The sequence below is a fragment of the Anopheles aquasalis genome, chromosome 2 (genome assembly GCF_943734665.1).
Source record: "Anopheles aquasalis chromosome 2, idAnoAquaMG_Q_19, whole genome shotgun sequence".
NCBI lineage: Eukaryota > Metazoa > Arthropoda > Insecta > Diptera > Culicidae > Anopheles > Anopheles aquasalis.
Window position 1 is genome coordinate 9,250,836 of NC_064877.1, and position 14,165 is coordinate 9,265,000.

Below are 14,165 nucleotides of genomic sequence, written 5' to 3' on the forward strand. Positions count from 1 at the left end.
ACGAGAGACATTTTATGCCATCAGTGTCATTCAGAATGCCATTCTTGCTCTTTAGCTTTTCACCAAATCATTCTCTGCGGCTGTTTGTAATCTTTCCACACGATTTCTTTGTGGAAGAAGATCGCAAATGTAGCGATGTTGATGATAACGTTCACTAGCAGTTCTACTACGAGGGCACGTCTCGAAACACCTCCTTTGCGGAGCAACCGAAGTATCAGGAATGGTAGCAGAAAGTATCGCACTTCCAGCAGTTGCTGGAGTGCCACGGACGCAACGATAGCCAGTGATGAAAGCAGAATGAAGCCGTACGTCTGACGCTGCATACTGGCTTTCCAGAGAAGCAATCCACCAACGACATAAACTGCGATTGGCAGATATCGAGCGAACCACCAGCGTCCGTAGAATCGGTTCCAAAGGTAGAACGTGTAGTGGCGATTGTCAGCCAGCAAGTAGGGATGTACAATCGTATTGAAGTGAATGATGACACCGACAACAGCAAATGCGATGAGTATGAGGTACCATCTTCGAACCGCTGTTCTCAAGATATCGGAAGCAGCTGGCAGCACCAGCGACGAGCTGAACATGGTAAAGAACAACGTGAAATAGAATAGCTGGAATGGAGGATCGAAAACAGTGGTCAGAAGATGGGCATGATCATCAACGTCAAGCACTTCTTACCTGAGGAACGTGTAATGCTGCTTCGTGAGCGGATTTATCGCCAATCACGATGGAACCGTTCACGACCAAAAAGGCCACAAAACTTCCCATCACGATGGCATACGCCCAGAACCGCTCTAATATCTCACCGATGAAATTGAACAAGCGAGATGGTGAAAGAACGAGCTCTTTCAAGCTGCCCTTCGATAGCAGCAGATCGATGGCACGCGATCCACAAACGAATCCTACCCAGACGATGTTGGTTTGACGCATCAGCACGGCACAAAAGCCCCACAGTGCTGCCCAGTTGTGGCGACGTCGTTCACTGGCCAGCACCAGCAACAGAACCGCCGTTACCGAAAGGACATCGGTGTAGTAGAGATGCGCGAAGAAATACAGTGGAGGAAGGAGCGATAACGAGGCCACTTCCAGCAGCAGATCCGTGTTGGTTTTACGCTGGATGAAGCTTTTCCGGATCTGGTACATGAGCACGACGTTCACGATTGCCGCGATCAGTGAGGTGAGTCTCAGACCATAAACGGAACACAAGTTTAGCGGGCTCAGAATTGCTGCCGAAGCAAGGTAAAGCCCGGGAAAGGTGGTGATTTTCGGATCCCACTGAAAGAAACAAAAAGAAGGCGAAGATTGAAGATCCCGGAGCAGCGAGAATAAATAAACTTACTTTTTGATAACGACCGCGGCAGTAGTGATCGCCCTGTCGAAGGTGGAATTCTTCGTCGATCACGAGCTGGGTGGTTTCGTAAACTTTGTGAAACACCAGCAACGACACGAGAGCAAACGCACAGAGCAGCAGAAAGGGCACGAGTTTGTAAATCATTTCTGGCTGGTTTTATCTTGGAAATTAAACGTGGACCACAAACGTGTCGTTTTGTTTGTTTACTTTCTGTTCGAGTAAGACCGTTTCTACACTGCGCAAAATCTTTTGACGCCGCATCAAAACTCTCGCGGTAACATGTTTTTTACCACAGGGCTCGCCATTCAAACATTTTAATTTTGAAAAATTCCGTTATTTGAGATAAGTCTATTATTTTTAATGAATTAGATTAGAAATAAGAAAAAAATAAATCAAACATGTGCTAATCCCTCTTGACCTAAAATACCACAAAGTTTGAAGGTTTCATTTAATCAAAGAAACGATTGATATAATGTGATTCTAATTTTATGTTTATTGCACTGTTTCGATATAGATTACTTGACTCGGAGCTTGGCACACATGTTGCTCTTCTTGTAGAAAGGCTACAGCGTCCTGCCCTGTCCTGCGTGTAACGTGAGAGATCTTGCTCTTAGCAACGGAACAAGAAAGGATAACACGCGTGTATCATGAGCGAATCGCTTGTTTTACTTTTCACTAACGTTGTTTTGTTCACTGGAAGCTAGCCCTAAACCGGGATCAATCATCCTCTACACGAAGGGCGCGTGAGTTATAGGAAATAAAATTCAAAAACCACCCAGAACAACCTACCGCATCAACGCATCAAGTAATACCGCACGGCATCACGGACCGTTCGCAACACTCAACAACCGTTCGAAACACTTGCACCCGCAAAGGTCCTTTTCACGAAAGGAACGCCTTAGAAGTTCAACGATGCCGGCAACGCCCCATGGTACGTGATCTTCGCGTCCATCCACTTCGTGTGGATGAGTCTCTCGAGCGGCGTAGAGATCATGTCATCACGCTTCCGATCACCATCCTGGTCACCGCCGTCACCGCCACCCTCCTCCTGGCCACGGTTATCGACGGTCATCGATAGGTAGCAGCCGGCGCAGGTGTAGTAGTGCAGCTCGAAACGCTTTTCGGCATGGTAGTTCCGCAGCAGCTCCCGGTTCGAGTTGAACAGCACACCGTAGTGGCCACAGCAGCAGCTAACCCACACGGGAGTGGCCGGCGTTTTCAGTCGCGAGCCCGGCATACGGGAAGCCGAGCGCATCGCTTCGTTTTCACCTTCCCAAACCAGCAGCCCAATCGCACCGCGACTTAGAATCCCAAATTGTGGAACAGCCTGATGATAGAGAATGGAATGGGTAAGTTATGTTTAGGACGTAGACATGCTGGCTTGTTTCCACTCACATAATGATCCTCGTCTCCAACGTACACGACACCGTTGTGGAGATAGGGCGTTGCACGGCCAGTCAGCAGCAACGTGATCACGTTCAGTGAGCCTTCCTCGTGTGGTCCCATCAAATGTGCTCCTTTCGGTGCGTCCAGATCATTCCTCATGTTCTCCATACCACGCGTCAGTACCGCACTGTACAGATACAGGAGCGTTCCTGGGCCCGGATTTTCGGTAAACTGGAAAAAAGAGAATCACCAAGCAGGGTTTTAGCAGACTGGAGTAGAAAGGGGTTTGCCATCGTTCCGTCATTCTACTCACGTAAGGCAAATAACGCTTCATGAAGATCTGCAAATCGTCCAGCTTGGTAAACTCGAAGAAGTACAGCTTCTCTGTCACATTATCCTGGAAGTAGACGTGACTGTGCGGAATGTGCGACGCTTCACCTGGAAGAGCCACGATCGCTTTCGTCTTTTCGCCAATATTCCACAGAATGTCGGACATTGCGGTGTACAGTGCCAGCGCCTGTTCTGCTTCATTCGGTTTCAGCAGCTCTTCCAATGGAACGGATTTTTCACGTGGTTTGTTATCGAAGATGAATTGTTTGATGATGTGTGCCTGAATGACGGACTGCATGCCTCGGGTCGCATTCCGTGGCGTTCGCAAACCGTAAGGATACTCCTGGTGGTGCAGTGTGGGAAATCGTAGAGAGTTTTAAGAGCACGTTGTATTTATGAGCATTGGGATCGCTATATTACTTGGTTTGCTGGACCGAAAGTGAATCCTGTACGTGTCCATTCACCCCGAGGTGGACTAGCGGCTGAACCAAACACTGTTTGCCGCAGTTCCTACATTTCAAAATGAAGAAATGATGAAGAATTAGAAACGAAGGCTAAACGAAATATGAAATTATGCCCAGCCCTCACTCTTCAGCGATAAAGTTAATTTACTTAAAATACAAAATTTTGTTTGATGATTTACAAATAATTGTCCAAAAAATAGACAAAAAGATTAATACATGATTGCGCTTACTATTGCCTCGTCCATCGTGATGGGACGTCCGCCAACTATTTTCAGTTTCGCCATGACTGGAATCTGGAAATCTGGAGCTATGCACTAAATTGAATAAACTTCTCACTTGCACACTTTTGCTTATCACCAGTGTGGACCACTCACTCGCCCACTAGTAGCTGAAGAAGGTGTGAGGAAAATAAATACTTCACCAAAAAACGAGCCTCCGACCGCTTCAGTCTGCCACATCAGCAGCGCATAAATAAGTGCGTTCACCGGTGACTTCTTCGGCAGTTTGTCAACGTTCCGCCTGTCTCGACTCAGCCACCGGGCATCAGTGAACCCATAAATTGTTCCTTCCGTGTGGGTTTATACGTTCGCGTGTCGCACCCGCCGGGCCACGACAAACCACGTGCTAGCCATATGGGCTCGCTTGCAGCTGATTTTCGCTTTATTACTTAACCTTGGTGGGGACAACTGTTCGATGAGCGACACACGCGTCTTCGATTCCGTCTGAAGGATCCAAAATAGACACCGGCTCCACAGTTTGAGTCAAGGACCGCTTGACACGCATCGATTTACACCTGCCAGGCTGATGCCACCTCCGATGGACGATCTTCCAGCTCAGTACAGTCAGTGGGCAACATGCAATACTCATCGATACTGCCGAAGGGCTTTGCTGTTCTGAAGTTGTTCTGCCATTTTGATAGTAAACTGAAGGTAGAACTTTGAGAAGCGAACATTTTAGGAGAATTATCCTGGCACAGATCACGAGCATATAATAGCAGAACAACCAAGAGAAGCAATCCAAGGGTAAGGAGTCCTCTTTGTAAAGAACGCTGGTATCTTTCGAGCGCTCTACCTAGTAGTTCTTTAATCAGCACAGACAATAAGCCACTTGGACTGGACTCCTAGCACCGGTTGGAGTACCGGTTCCGGTGGCGGCGTAGAACACTGAACCGTAATGACTGTTGGTGGCCACGGCCAACGGGAACGGAAGACCGCGTCGAACGACTACTTTCCGGCGAATGAACCGAAGTGAGCATTGGGGCGATAGTTTTATGCTGCAAACAAACACCCAGCAGCTCGGGCGAGGGCTCGCACTTCGCAGGACCATCGAGCGATGGGGTGTTGTTGCTAACAGCCCTCCCTGCCACCCTCTGAGCATTTGGCATCTTCTGCCATCCTGGAATCGTGTGGCGGCTTCATAGCGGGGTGGCAGCCGTCGCCACCACACCGCACCACCGGAGAAGTGCTGCAATAAACACGCTACGCGCTGCCACACCATCCACGGGGCCATTCGCTTTTGCCGGCGCCCTGGTTGATGGTCTACCGCTACCGTGCCGTGCGGTAGGTGCATGTGCGCGATGCGGAGTCTTGGCTTCGGAAGTTTGATTGCAGTCTCGTTGACGCGACTACCAGCCGCACCTCACCCGGGACGACGAGAGGTGTCAAGGATACGTTGTGATCCGTGCTCTTTGCCGTTCTGCAACTTCTGTGCGCCAGACCAGTGAAGGGATGAAAATGGTCAGGAAAATGGAAAATAATGGAAAGTAATTTAGACAGAACATGTAGAGAGGGATTCAGTGTGAAAACAAAAGCACCTGGCCTAAATCAATTGCAAACCGAGCGAAACCGGGGCCAACAACTTTTCGGTCAACTCCAATCACTCGGCGGCGTGGCTGGCACTGTTAACCGGCGGATGGAACACGGAGCAACTGAGTGTGCAGTACGGCGCAATGCAGTGTGCAACGGCGTATGTGCCACGCTCGTTGCAGCAGAGCATTCGTGCACGATCAATTAAACGATGGGATTCTATATTTATGCACACCCCAGCAGGGACTCCTAATACCGAAAGCCGAACCCCCGCTCCTGGAGCTCGCTGGAGCTCTGTTTTCGATCGAATCGATGGCGCGCTTTGTTTGACCGCTTACCAACCGTGTCCGTGGTGAGTCCCCCCGGGGTGTTAATAGTTCAATAATATTTTTAACAGCTGGAAACTTCTCCCCTCCGCTGGCCGATCTACCCGGCAAGTCACTCCAATCAGAACCGGTGTCCCCGTCAAAGGACCGGGTGCTCTAAATTCTATTCAGCCCAAGTGGCACTCGAGAGGCACGGCATTTGGGGTGGTAGTCCGCTCGTGATGCCAATCCGCGATACCCCTTGAAGGTCCTGGATGGGGGGAGGGAAGTTTGGCTCCAAAATAAATAGTTTGGCAATAAATCGATAAACGTGACTGACAGGAGCCGAAGGATGTGCTGGGATTTGCAGCTCGGCGTAAAAAGGATCGGAGGGTAATGAATCCAACTCGGACCCGAAGCCACTCAGTGCAAAGTATGTCCAGGGGGTGCAGGCGAGGCAGTTGGTTGTTTTTGTGGCGAGAGGTTGTTTGGAGCGATTTGATAAGAATATAATGTAACACAATTTGTATGCGGGGAGTGCCATTGGAAGTTTGGATAGGACTGGAGGACGCAATTGAGCTACAAATTCTCTTCACACAGTTCACCCTTTCACGGTTTATGGTTCATCAATCCGTCTTTGAGCTGTAAACTACCTGAGGGCGCAGAATTGACCTTTTTGCACACTCTTGTGGATCATGTGAGCTCGATGGATTGTTTGAACATTATCGTTAGTATCTCTATCTATCCTGTAAAAGCACAGAGAAGCATAGGCAAGTTTGTACAGTTTCTTTTTCAGATATTGTTTGCTTCTTCGAAAGATTTAAATGATTCTTATGATTGTTGTTCAAATTCTGTCTGCAGGGGATTATTTTCGAAGTACTTTGGTCTTGCAAACTCGATGGAGGCGCACGCAATAAATTCTCCTCGTCGTCACTGGGAAAGGTTAAGCGTCGAACACAACATACATTTTAATCTCGATTAAATCCAGGATGGAAAACATTTATAATGGGTTCGCGATTAAATCCTTCCTCTCAGAAAACTCTTTTGTATGGCGGGAAATAACAAATTAACTTTTCAATCAACACGAGCCGAGCTACGGTGCACGCCCTGCACTCCACTCGTGTGGCCACGTGTGCTCGGTAAAACTTTTCCCCCGTCGCTCCCGAAGGTTGTTGTGTGTCTGTGATTAGTTTCACCAACCGGCCGGCTGGGGAAGTGTGTGGCATTTCGCGTGACTAACGCCCCATACACAGAACAGGATGTCGCCTCAGGGAGTGCAATAAAATCAATCTAACTCTATGCGCACGATGGTGCTCGTCCCAGCTCTATTAACGATCGGAAACTGCTGATTGTCGCGAGTGAGACAGTGATTGAAGGGATCGATCGACCGATTTGGCAGCGCGACCGCTTCCAGGCGATTGATTGTATCCTTGAAAATCTCGTTCGGTTCCTTGTTGATTCGGAAAAGGGATTCTAACTAGAGGGTGAAGGGGTTAATGTGAACATGCGAGTACCCTTACCCTTGAACTCTGAGTCCCCGCACTGAGTGTGCTGTCAAACAATCGCATTCCGGTAACCAACGGATATCCTAGGTTGGCAGGCATTAGCGCACTTCATTCCGCATGTGCATGTGCAGCTACACGGGTGATCTAACAATGTGGCATCCCTTAATCGTCTCACCTAAACTCGGTTCATCGTCATTACGATGGGAAACATTTGATTGCTGCCGTTCTACACTGCCATACGCCTGCTGGAGGCTTTTAATCGTGCTCGTCCTTGAGAACAGGTAGAGCATCACACGCATACAACGCCTTGGCAGGGCAATTTAGATGTCCATTTATGATATTTCATTTCCAACTCCTCCCCGGGCCCCACCCAGTTGGTGTAAATCGCATCAGCATAACTCACTTGGGCGAGCACATGCCACGGCATCTTGGGCAGAACATAGAAGATCCGCCGAAGAAGGTAGCGAACTCGTAATGGTTCTTTGTCACGATAGAACCACCACCTAAACTGTGCCATTTGCGCGTGAATCCAGAATGCAGAAATGAGAGTTCAGATGGTTTCAATTTCCATAGCCGCCGTGTGTGAGGCTCTGTCCCGTGTGTACTGCCGGTAATACTAGTTTTTATTATTCCAAAATGGAGCAGATGCAACGCGTTTCAATCGATACGGTTGTCCAGATTGAAGCGGAGAATATTCTAGGATGGCGCTGGGTGGGTTAGGGAGAGCGCATATCAGTTTTCACACCTGTTCCGTTCCACCGGCAAACCGTTGGTTTGCGCTGGTGTGCTTGGTGTGAATTTATGTGCGATTGCAATTGGCACTCCGATCCTCCTCCACAGCTGTGTTTCGGTATTTGCAAGTGAAATTAATGGAGAAAACGGTATCGCGTGCGCAGACATCGGCCACGGGTGTGTTGCCACGCGATCCATTTGGTGGGCCAATGGGAGGGCTTGGTAGGAAAAGTTTTGATCCCCCGTAGTTGACAGTTCTTTTTTGCTTCAGCGATGAAAACGAGGTCCTTTTCTTTATTGCTCCAAGTAGGCGTTGATGAACCTCTTTTGAAGGTGGATCCTAGCGCTCGGTGACAGAATGAGGCAGCCCCATTTTCTTTCCTCAAAATCCATATTAGGAACAGGCAGCGTTGCAATAATATGTAGCCGGGATGTAGGATACTTGGTTTGGTATAATGTATTTCCACAGACCTCTCTATTATTCAAGGAATCTGGTTCCGATCCAAGACGTGAGCATAACGACCATGATGGACGTTTGGAATACAATTAACTCCTGGAGCTCTCCTTTGATACCGTGAAACCGAAGAACAGCTTCAGAATGTAGCATTCTCCACAATCCAGCGAACGAAAGAGCTGACACGGGTGTAGATTCCGGGATGATTAGCCTCACCGCAGCGGATGCCAGACGACACGACACCTACAACGGCCCACCGGCGATTTGGCAGCTGAATCATGAGCGGACCACCACTATCCCCCTGGCACGCATCCTTCCCACCCTCGTACTCGCCAGCACACAGCGACGTGTCGAAGATCCGATTAATGTACACCTCCTGACATTCCCGGTTCGCCCAGATCGGCACCTTAACCTCCATCAGGATGGGCGAGTAAGGACCCCCGAAGAACTGCGTACCCCAACCGACCACCACACCCTGATAACCGGTCCAGTTATCATCGAGCGGTGGCATACAGATGGGCCAGATGTACGAGTTGAAAAACGACGGTTGGATCAGCTTCAGCAGTGCCACATCGTTCTCGTAGGTGCTCTGGTCAAAGTCCGCATGGATGCGCATCTCGGACACCCGGAAATCCCGGTAGCGCGTTTCGTTGTACTGCTTGAAGTCATACTCACCGAGCCGAACGACAAACTGGGTCAGCTTGAGGTTCAGCACGCAGTGTGCCGCCGTCAGGACGTGCCGGTCCGTGATGAGCGAACCACCGCAGAACGAGGCACGCGACATCACCAGTGCCACCATCCAGGGCCACTCGTTAGCATCTGCCTGTTGGCCGCCGGAAATTTTGGACAGTTGTTTCGTCGAAATACCGCAGCCACGCTCCTCCGGACGAACCATCGAGTCACGTGCCGTCGGTGCATCGTTACCGTCGAGTCCGTCCACATCGTCGTACGAATCGGCCGTAGCTGGAAGCCGAAGGGAGAACTCGGGCCCATTGCCTTCCTGGACCACGTCCGGACAGCAGATACCGACCGTGAGACCATCGATCAGGCAGAGATGCTGCAGTATCGACCAGACGTTGTCCCGTAGCTCCGGACCCTTGCAGTTCTGGTAGCGCGTACAGTAGCCTTTTTCGCCGGCACGCGTACGACATTCTTTGCGCGGTTGCGCCGCCTTCTATCGGTCAGTGGGGGAGTAAGAAACCAAGATGGTGACATCAGAGAAACATCCAGATCGCACTATCGGCTCGTACTTACTGCGTCAATTGATGGTGAACCTTGTGGGGCGCGACGTTTGCGAAGCAGCACGTTCAGATCGAGATGCTTCTGTTCTCGTTCCTGTTTTCGTTGGGCAAACGTTTTTTTGTGCGGTGCAGCATTTCCTGCTGGGCCATTCGATGTTCGATCGCCAATCAATTGAAGCACTTCGTCAACTGTTGCACCTTCAGCGGCTTCGTTTTCACCAAGGTACGCACTGAGCCCGTACACTAGTGGGGCTACGGCTAAACCGATTAGCAGCAGCCGCACGGTCACTTTAAGCACCGTTTGGGCCATCGCAAAGTTGAAGTTACAGCTACCGTTTAGCCCCGTTTAGCAGCGTCGGAGCATGTAGCTTCGGACGAACACTTTACCCAACTAACTACAATCGACCGGGAGGCACTTGCTCTTCTACCCTAGCTGAGCCTGATCTGAGTGATGCTGGTATGCTGCGGTACTTATCAGCATGGCGTGGGCGACAATTGGCGAGCGGATCCTATAGTGGAAACAAACACCAACGACCAAGGCCATGTAGCCGGAGCCGTTTTGTGATCGTTCCCAAAAGTGGAGCTTGCAAAAGTCGGGCTCTGATATCGGGGGGGCAGAATGAGGCCAAATCCCTTCGCATGTTCCGTTTGCGATGGCATCTTGAGTCCGGCCCCGGCACACACAAACGTACACTGAGCACTATCGCTCTCTCGTTAGGACGGGCTCGTGTGTCGTTTGCATCGCTCTGACCCCAAAGTGTGATAACCGAGAAGCGCGTTAGGCTGTGCAGTTTTGGTTTGGAGTTTGAGGGTTCGTTATTTTTTTATGCAAAATTTTAAATGTGACAAACGTTCGCGCTCCCAAATGCGATGCGGTGGCAGAGTAGGGCAGGAAAGAAGAGGAGAGGGTAAGTGCGAGAGAAGGTTGTGGTGTGCAGTACACACTAGTGAGGTCGTAAGGGCAGCTTCCAGGCATCATGGAATATGTTGAGATAGCGAAGACCATTTGCATCCAAAGTGGCTTGAGATGCTGATAGACGCTTTCAACGCTTTTGGACTGTGTTTATGCCCAACGTTTGCCTAGTGACTGGTGAGGGGATCGTAAATCATTCCATCATGGCTAAATTATGGCCGCATGGTGTTCACTAATCGAACAGCCATTTACAGCCGTTTCTAGTTGTTTAGTAGCATTGGATGAAGCAGCACGTTGTGCTTAGCTCTTTAAATTTGAGATGCGTTGTTTGTTTTCTGCAGTTTTCCGTTTTTTTGTGTCGTGTCGATCGGCGTGTGGATTAGCAAAAGATTAAGGTCACTTGATTAATTGCAAAATCATTTCTTATCTTTTCTAAATGACAATGTAACAAGAAATAGTAAACCTTTAATCTAATCAATTAAAAGCATTCAGAAACAAAGTTTTGAGTTAGTTGCTTGCACCCCCAAACTAACCAATGTATGCCGGCGAACTCGTGGCTGTTGGAGCGATTGGGAAAAGCATTTCGATTTGTTTAATTGATTTCAAGCAACAACCATCCATGCATGGTGCTGCACATTTCACATACGGAAAGAATGCTCCAACATCAGTTCGTTGCACCATCCAAGACATCAGCAAGCAATCGTGCTTTAACCATTCACGAGGTCGTACACTTTTCCTGATTTGTTGGAAAACTTCCACGCGGGTCTCCCTCAACCAGAGCTGCAGTTTTGCGTTCTACAAAACGCTGTTGACATAAATCCGTTGGACAAATTACACGAGAACCCGCAAATTGCCGTACGGGACGCCGTATTAAGATGTTAGCCGTACGAGGTGGAAACGTTACTCGCCATCGACGACGGGGCGCTAACAGGGAGAGACAACAATCATCCTCGTACGCACCGGACCGCACCGCCGGCGTTCAAGTTCAGCTGAGTAGGTCGTCACTTAACTTGATCCAATTATGTACTGCGCATCTAATTAGCAAACAGCAAACGTTCACTATTTATGCTTCTCGTGCGTGTTGGCTGCCCCTGGCCGTCCAGGCTCCGGTCCGGGCACAATCAATTATTGTCGATCAGCTGCTAACGTTGGTAGCCGAGTGCAACACGCGATCGCCCATCAAACCGTTCGGAGTGACGACTGATGACAGCAGGCGTCTAGGCCTAGGCCCGTTTGTCGATGCCAATCTGTGCGAACCAGGAGCAGCTGGGGAACTTTCGGTGTAGAAAAATGTGTCGGATCCATCGCTGCTGGACGATCGCTATCACCTTCGCCTTCCTACTGGCCAGTGTACCGCTTGTCTCGACGGCGAACGATACGAGCGCGGTCTTGGGGCGCTCGAGGCGCTTCATAAGCTACCCGATTAATGGTGGATTAGCAAAGGTGGTGCTCGGATTTCTGGCGCCAGTCCGGTTCCATCATCCGCTGCCACGCAGCCTCAACTGTGGAGTGAACGTACAGGCGAACTATGCGATCCCTTCAAACATCATTTTTCCCCACCCCGAATCGGTGTTCCAGAATCGCCAGTACACCGATGGCACCGCAGGAAATCGGAAGCAATTGTACGGAGTGATCGAGAAGATGTTACGTGTATCGCTCGGTGCTGGACCACGTGCTCGCCAGTGTTTGCTGCGAACCGTGTGCGAAGTCGCGGACACTCCCTTGAAGCACAATGGGCTGATCGGGGAGCTGTTGGATGTGGTGTTCACGTAAGTCGCCATGCAAATTCGGATGCGTTTCGGTTACCATTCTTACGGATAATCCATGTACCGTATTTTTCAGACCTCAACCATCGGACAAACTTTCGTCGAATTTTCTTAAAGCTCGCCGATATGGTTCGAAGGGGCTCGATTGCTCACGAATATATTCTCGGTGCAGTTGGGGTTACGGTTTGCTTGATCGTGTCTCTCGTCTGTCCTTATAAGCGGTTCCTACACTTCTCTTCCCTTCGTCACTTCTTTAAGCAAATTTCTAGTTGAATGGATAAAATGAACAGCTCTAATGATGGTGCTGCTTTTGCGCTGTCCCGTTTATAGGCTCTCGAAAAACTGAATTTACAAGCCAGAATTCCGTATCATCGAATCTCTTAAACATGATAATTAGAACAGCATCAGGCACCAGCCACTAATCAGAGTGTTAAAAGTCGATCGCCGGAACGTAGTGTTTGGGTGGCGGGAATTTGGTTCAGTGTTATACGATTGATATGCTCTATTTAGTAGACTGATGGGCTAGATGCCCGTTTCTTCAATTAACAACCGGGGAAAGAGGAAAACGAACTGTTCGAACCTAAATTTCGAGTCTCCAAAATTGGATCGTCCGATGTTAGTCCGATTCTAGCCAACCGGCGAACCAGTTCGATCATCCTCAGCATGAGCATGAGAAGAACACATCACCAGTTCTTTGCAGTAGCCTTCTCGGTCCTATTGTTTGTGACATGCTTTTCGGTGACCGTCGGAGCCATTGAGGAAGATCGAACCTGTCCCAAGGATCAGCTCATCGCCCAACGTTCCAAACGCTGGATTCTGAGCTATCCCATCAATGGTGGTTTGGCGAAGATGGTGCTTGGATGTATGTTACCGATTCGCTTCCATCATCCGCTGCCTCGGAGTTTGAATCTATTGAACAACCTGCAAGCCGTCTACCGTATCCTGCCGGCGACCATCTTCCCAAGACCCGAAACGATCTTCAAAAATCGTGCCAACGAACAGTACACCGATCAGAGCCGGTCGCAGTTTTACGCGGTGGTTGAAAAGATGCTGCAGCGCTGGAATCGGAACGGTCGCTCCTGTTTGTTGCGTACAATCTGCGAAGTGGCCGAGACGCCATTGCGCCACAATGGTCTCGTTGGCGCACTCTTCGATGTTGTGTTCACGTGAGTAGCAGCCGAACGGTGGCGGAGAGATTACGTTATTTACTAAAATACTTTTAAATACTTTACAGACCATATGAAACGGATCAGTTGGACAAAGACTATCTGATGGCCAAAAAGTACGGTGCCAACGGTGTGGACTGTATGCGCGTGTACTCGGACTGTCCACTTGGCCACGGATTGCTCGATACGATCAGTGCGATCCAGTTTTAGCGTAATTAGCTTTAAGCGCTTCTCGCGGGTCATGTTCTATGGTTTGGATGTGTTTTCTTTTTCTGAAAATTGCAGGAAAACTCTTATCCACGCGGAATCCAGCCGAAGAAGATAAATCCACACTGTCCAGAAGTCCAGAAGAGACTTCGTTATAATGAAATCGTATATAAAATTGTAATATTTATTTATGAAATAAAAATAAATAACAAAAAAAGGGTGGTTGACTATTCGCTTAGAAAGATTTCAATGCCTGCTCGTCAATAAATGTTAAATTCTAGAGAAGCTCGTCAATAAATGTTAAATTTAATAACATGGTTGGTTTAACGAATAAATACTACGTTTATCAAATGTCCTTGATAAAAAAAAAAACGGTTGAAATCTCCTGAAACAATCCGCCACGTTCCGAATGCAAAACCAAAAGCATTAACCCTTGTGGTGCTGCCGTCTCTTATGCGGTAGAGCTGCGTAAAATCGTGACCGATTCATATTATGATTTCGAAATGTTAGTTCCGGAGAGCCTACTGACTAATTGCCTAA

General features: G+C 49.0%; 5 protein-coding genes across 8 annotated transcripts; 2 read left to right on the forward strand and 3 right to left on the reverse strand.

Annotated features, from left to right (window-relative positions):
* Positions 1–32: 32 nt before the first annotated feature.
* Positions 33–1,553, reverse strand: LOC126580744 (putative Dol-P-Glc:Glc(2)Man(9)GlcNAc(2)-PP-Dol alpha-1,2-glucosyltransferase). The gene is made up of 3 exons (XM_050243980.1): positions 1,340–1,553; positions 679–1,275; positions 33–611 (listed from the first exon to the last, which is right to left on the reverse strand). The coding sequence occupies exons 1-3, from the start codon at positions 1,493–1,495 to the stop codon at positions 60–62; spliced, it is 1,305 nt and encodes a 434-aa protein (XP_050099937.1). The 5' UTR covers positions 1,496–1,553; the 3' UTR covers positions 33–59.
* Positions 1,554–1,854: 301 nt separating this feature from the next.
* LOC126568915 (inactive ubiquitin carboxyl-terminal hydrolase MINDY-4B) lies at positions 1,855–4,759 on the reverse strand. Of its 4 annotated transcripts, none has more exons than XM_050225606.1 (6): positions 4,701–4,759; positions 3,762–3,919; positions 3,488–3,577; positions 3,051–3,410; positions 2,747–2,968; positions 1,855–2,678 (listed from the first exon to the last, which is right to left on the reverse strand). In XM_050225606.1, the coding sequence occupies exons 2-6, from the start codon at positions 3,813–3,815 to the stop codon at positions 2,250–2,252; spliced, it is 1,155 nt and encodes a 384-aa protein (XP_050081563.1). In that variant the 5' UTR covers positions 3,816–3,919; positions 4,701–4,759; the 3' UTR covers positions 1,855–2,249. The 4 variants fall into 4 exon arrangements, with proteins under 4 accessions (XP_050081563.1, XP_050081561.1, XP_050081562.1 ...); XM_050225604.1 differs by having other exon boundaries at positions 4,603–4,752; XM_050225605.1 differs by having other exon boundaries at positions 3,762–4,466; positions 4,603–4,752.
* Positions 4,760–8,326: 3,567 nt separating this feature from the next.
* Positions 8,327–9,954, reverse strand: LOC126573238 (proclotting enzyme-like). The gene is made up of 2 exons (XM_050233207.1): positions 9,587–9,954; positions 8,327–9,506 (listed from the first exon to the last, which is right to left on the reverse strand). The coding sequence occupies exons 1-2, from the start codon at positions 9,881–9,883 to the stop codon at positions 8,472–8,474; spliced, it is 1,332 nt and encodes a 443-aa protein (XP_050089164.1). The 5' UTR covers positions 9,884–9,954; the 3' UTR covers positions 8,327–8,471.
* Positions 9,955–11,725: 1,771 nt separating this feature from the next.
* Positions 11,726–12,661, forward strand: LOC126573239 (uncharacterized). The gene is made up of 2 exons (XM_050233208.1): positions 11,726–12,255; positions 12,329–12,661. The coding sequence occupies exons 1-2, from the start codon at positions 11,726–11,728 to the stop codon at positions 12,468–12,470; spliced, it is 672 nt and encodes a 223-aa protein (XP_050089165.1). The 3' UTR covers positions 12,471–12,661.
* On the forward strand, positions 12,657–13,628 carry LOC126572204 (uncharacterized). The gene is made up of 2 exons (XM_050231328.1): positions 12,657–13,418; positions 13,487–13,628. The coding sequence occupies exons 1-2, from the start codon at positions 12,916–12,918 to the stop codon at positions 13,626–13,628; spliced, it is 645 nt and encodes a 214-aa protein (XP_050087285.1). The 5' UTR covers positions 12,657–12,915.
* The last annotated feature ends 537 nt before the right edge of the window (positions 13,629–14,165 follow it).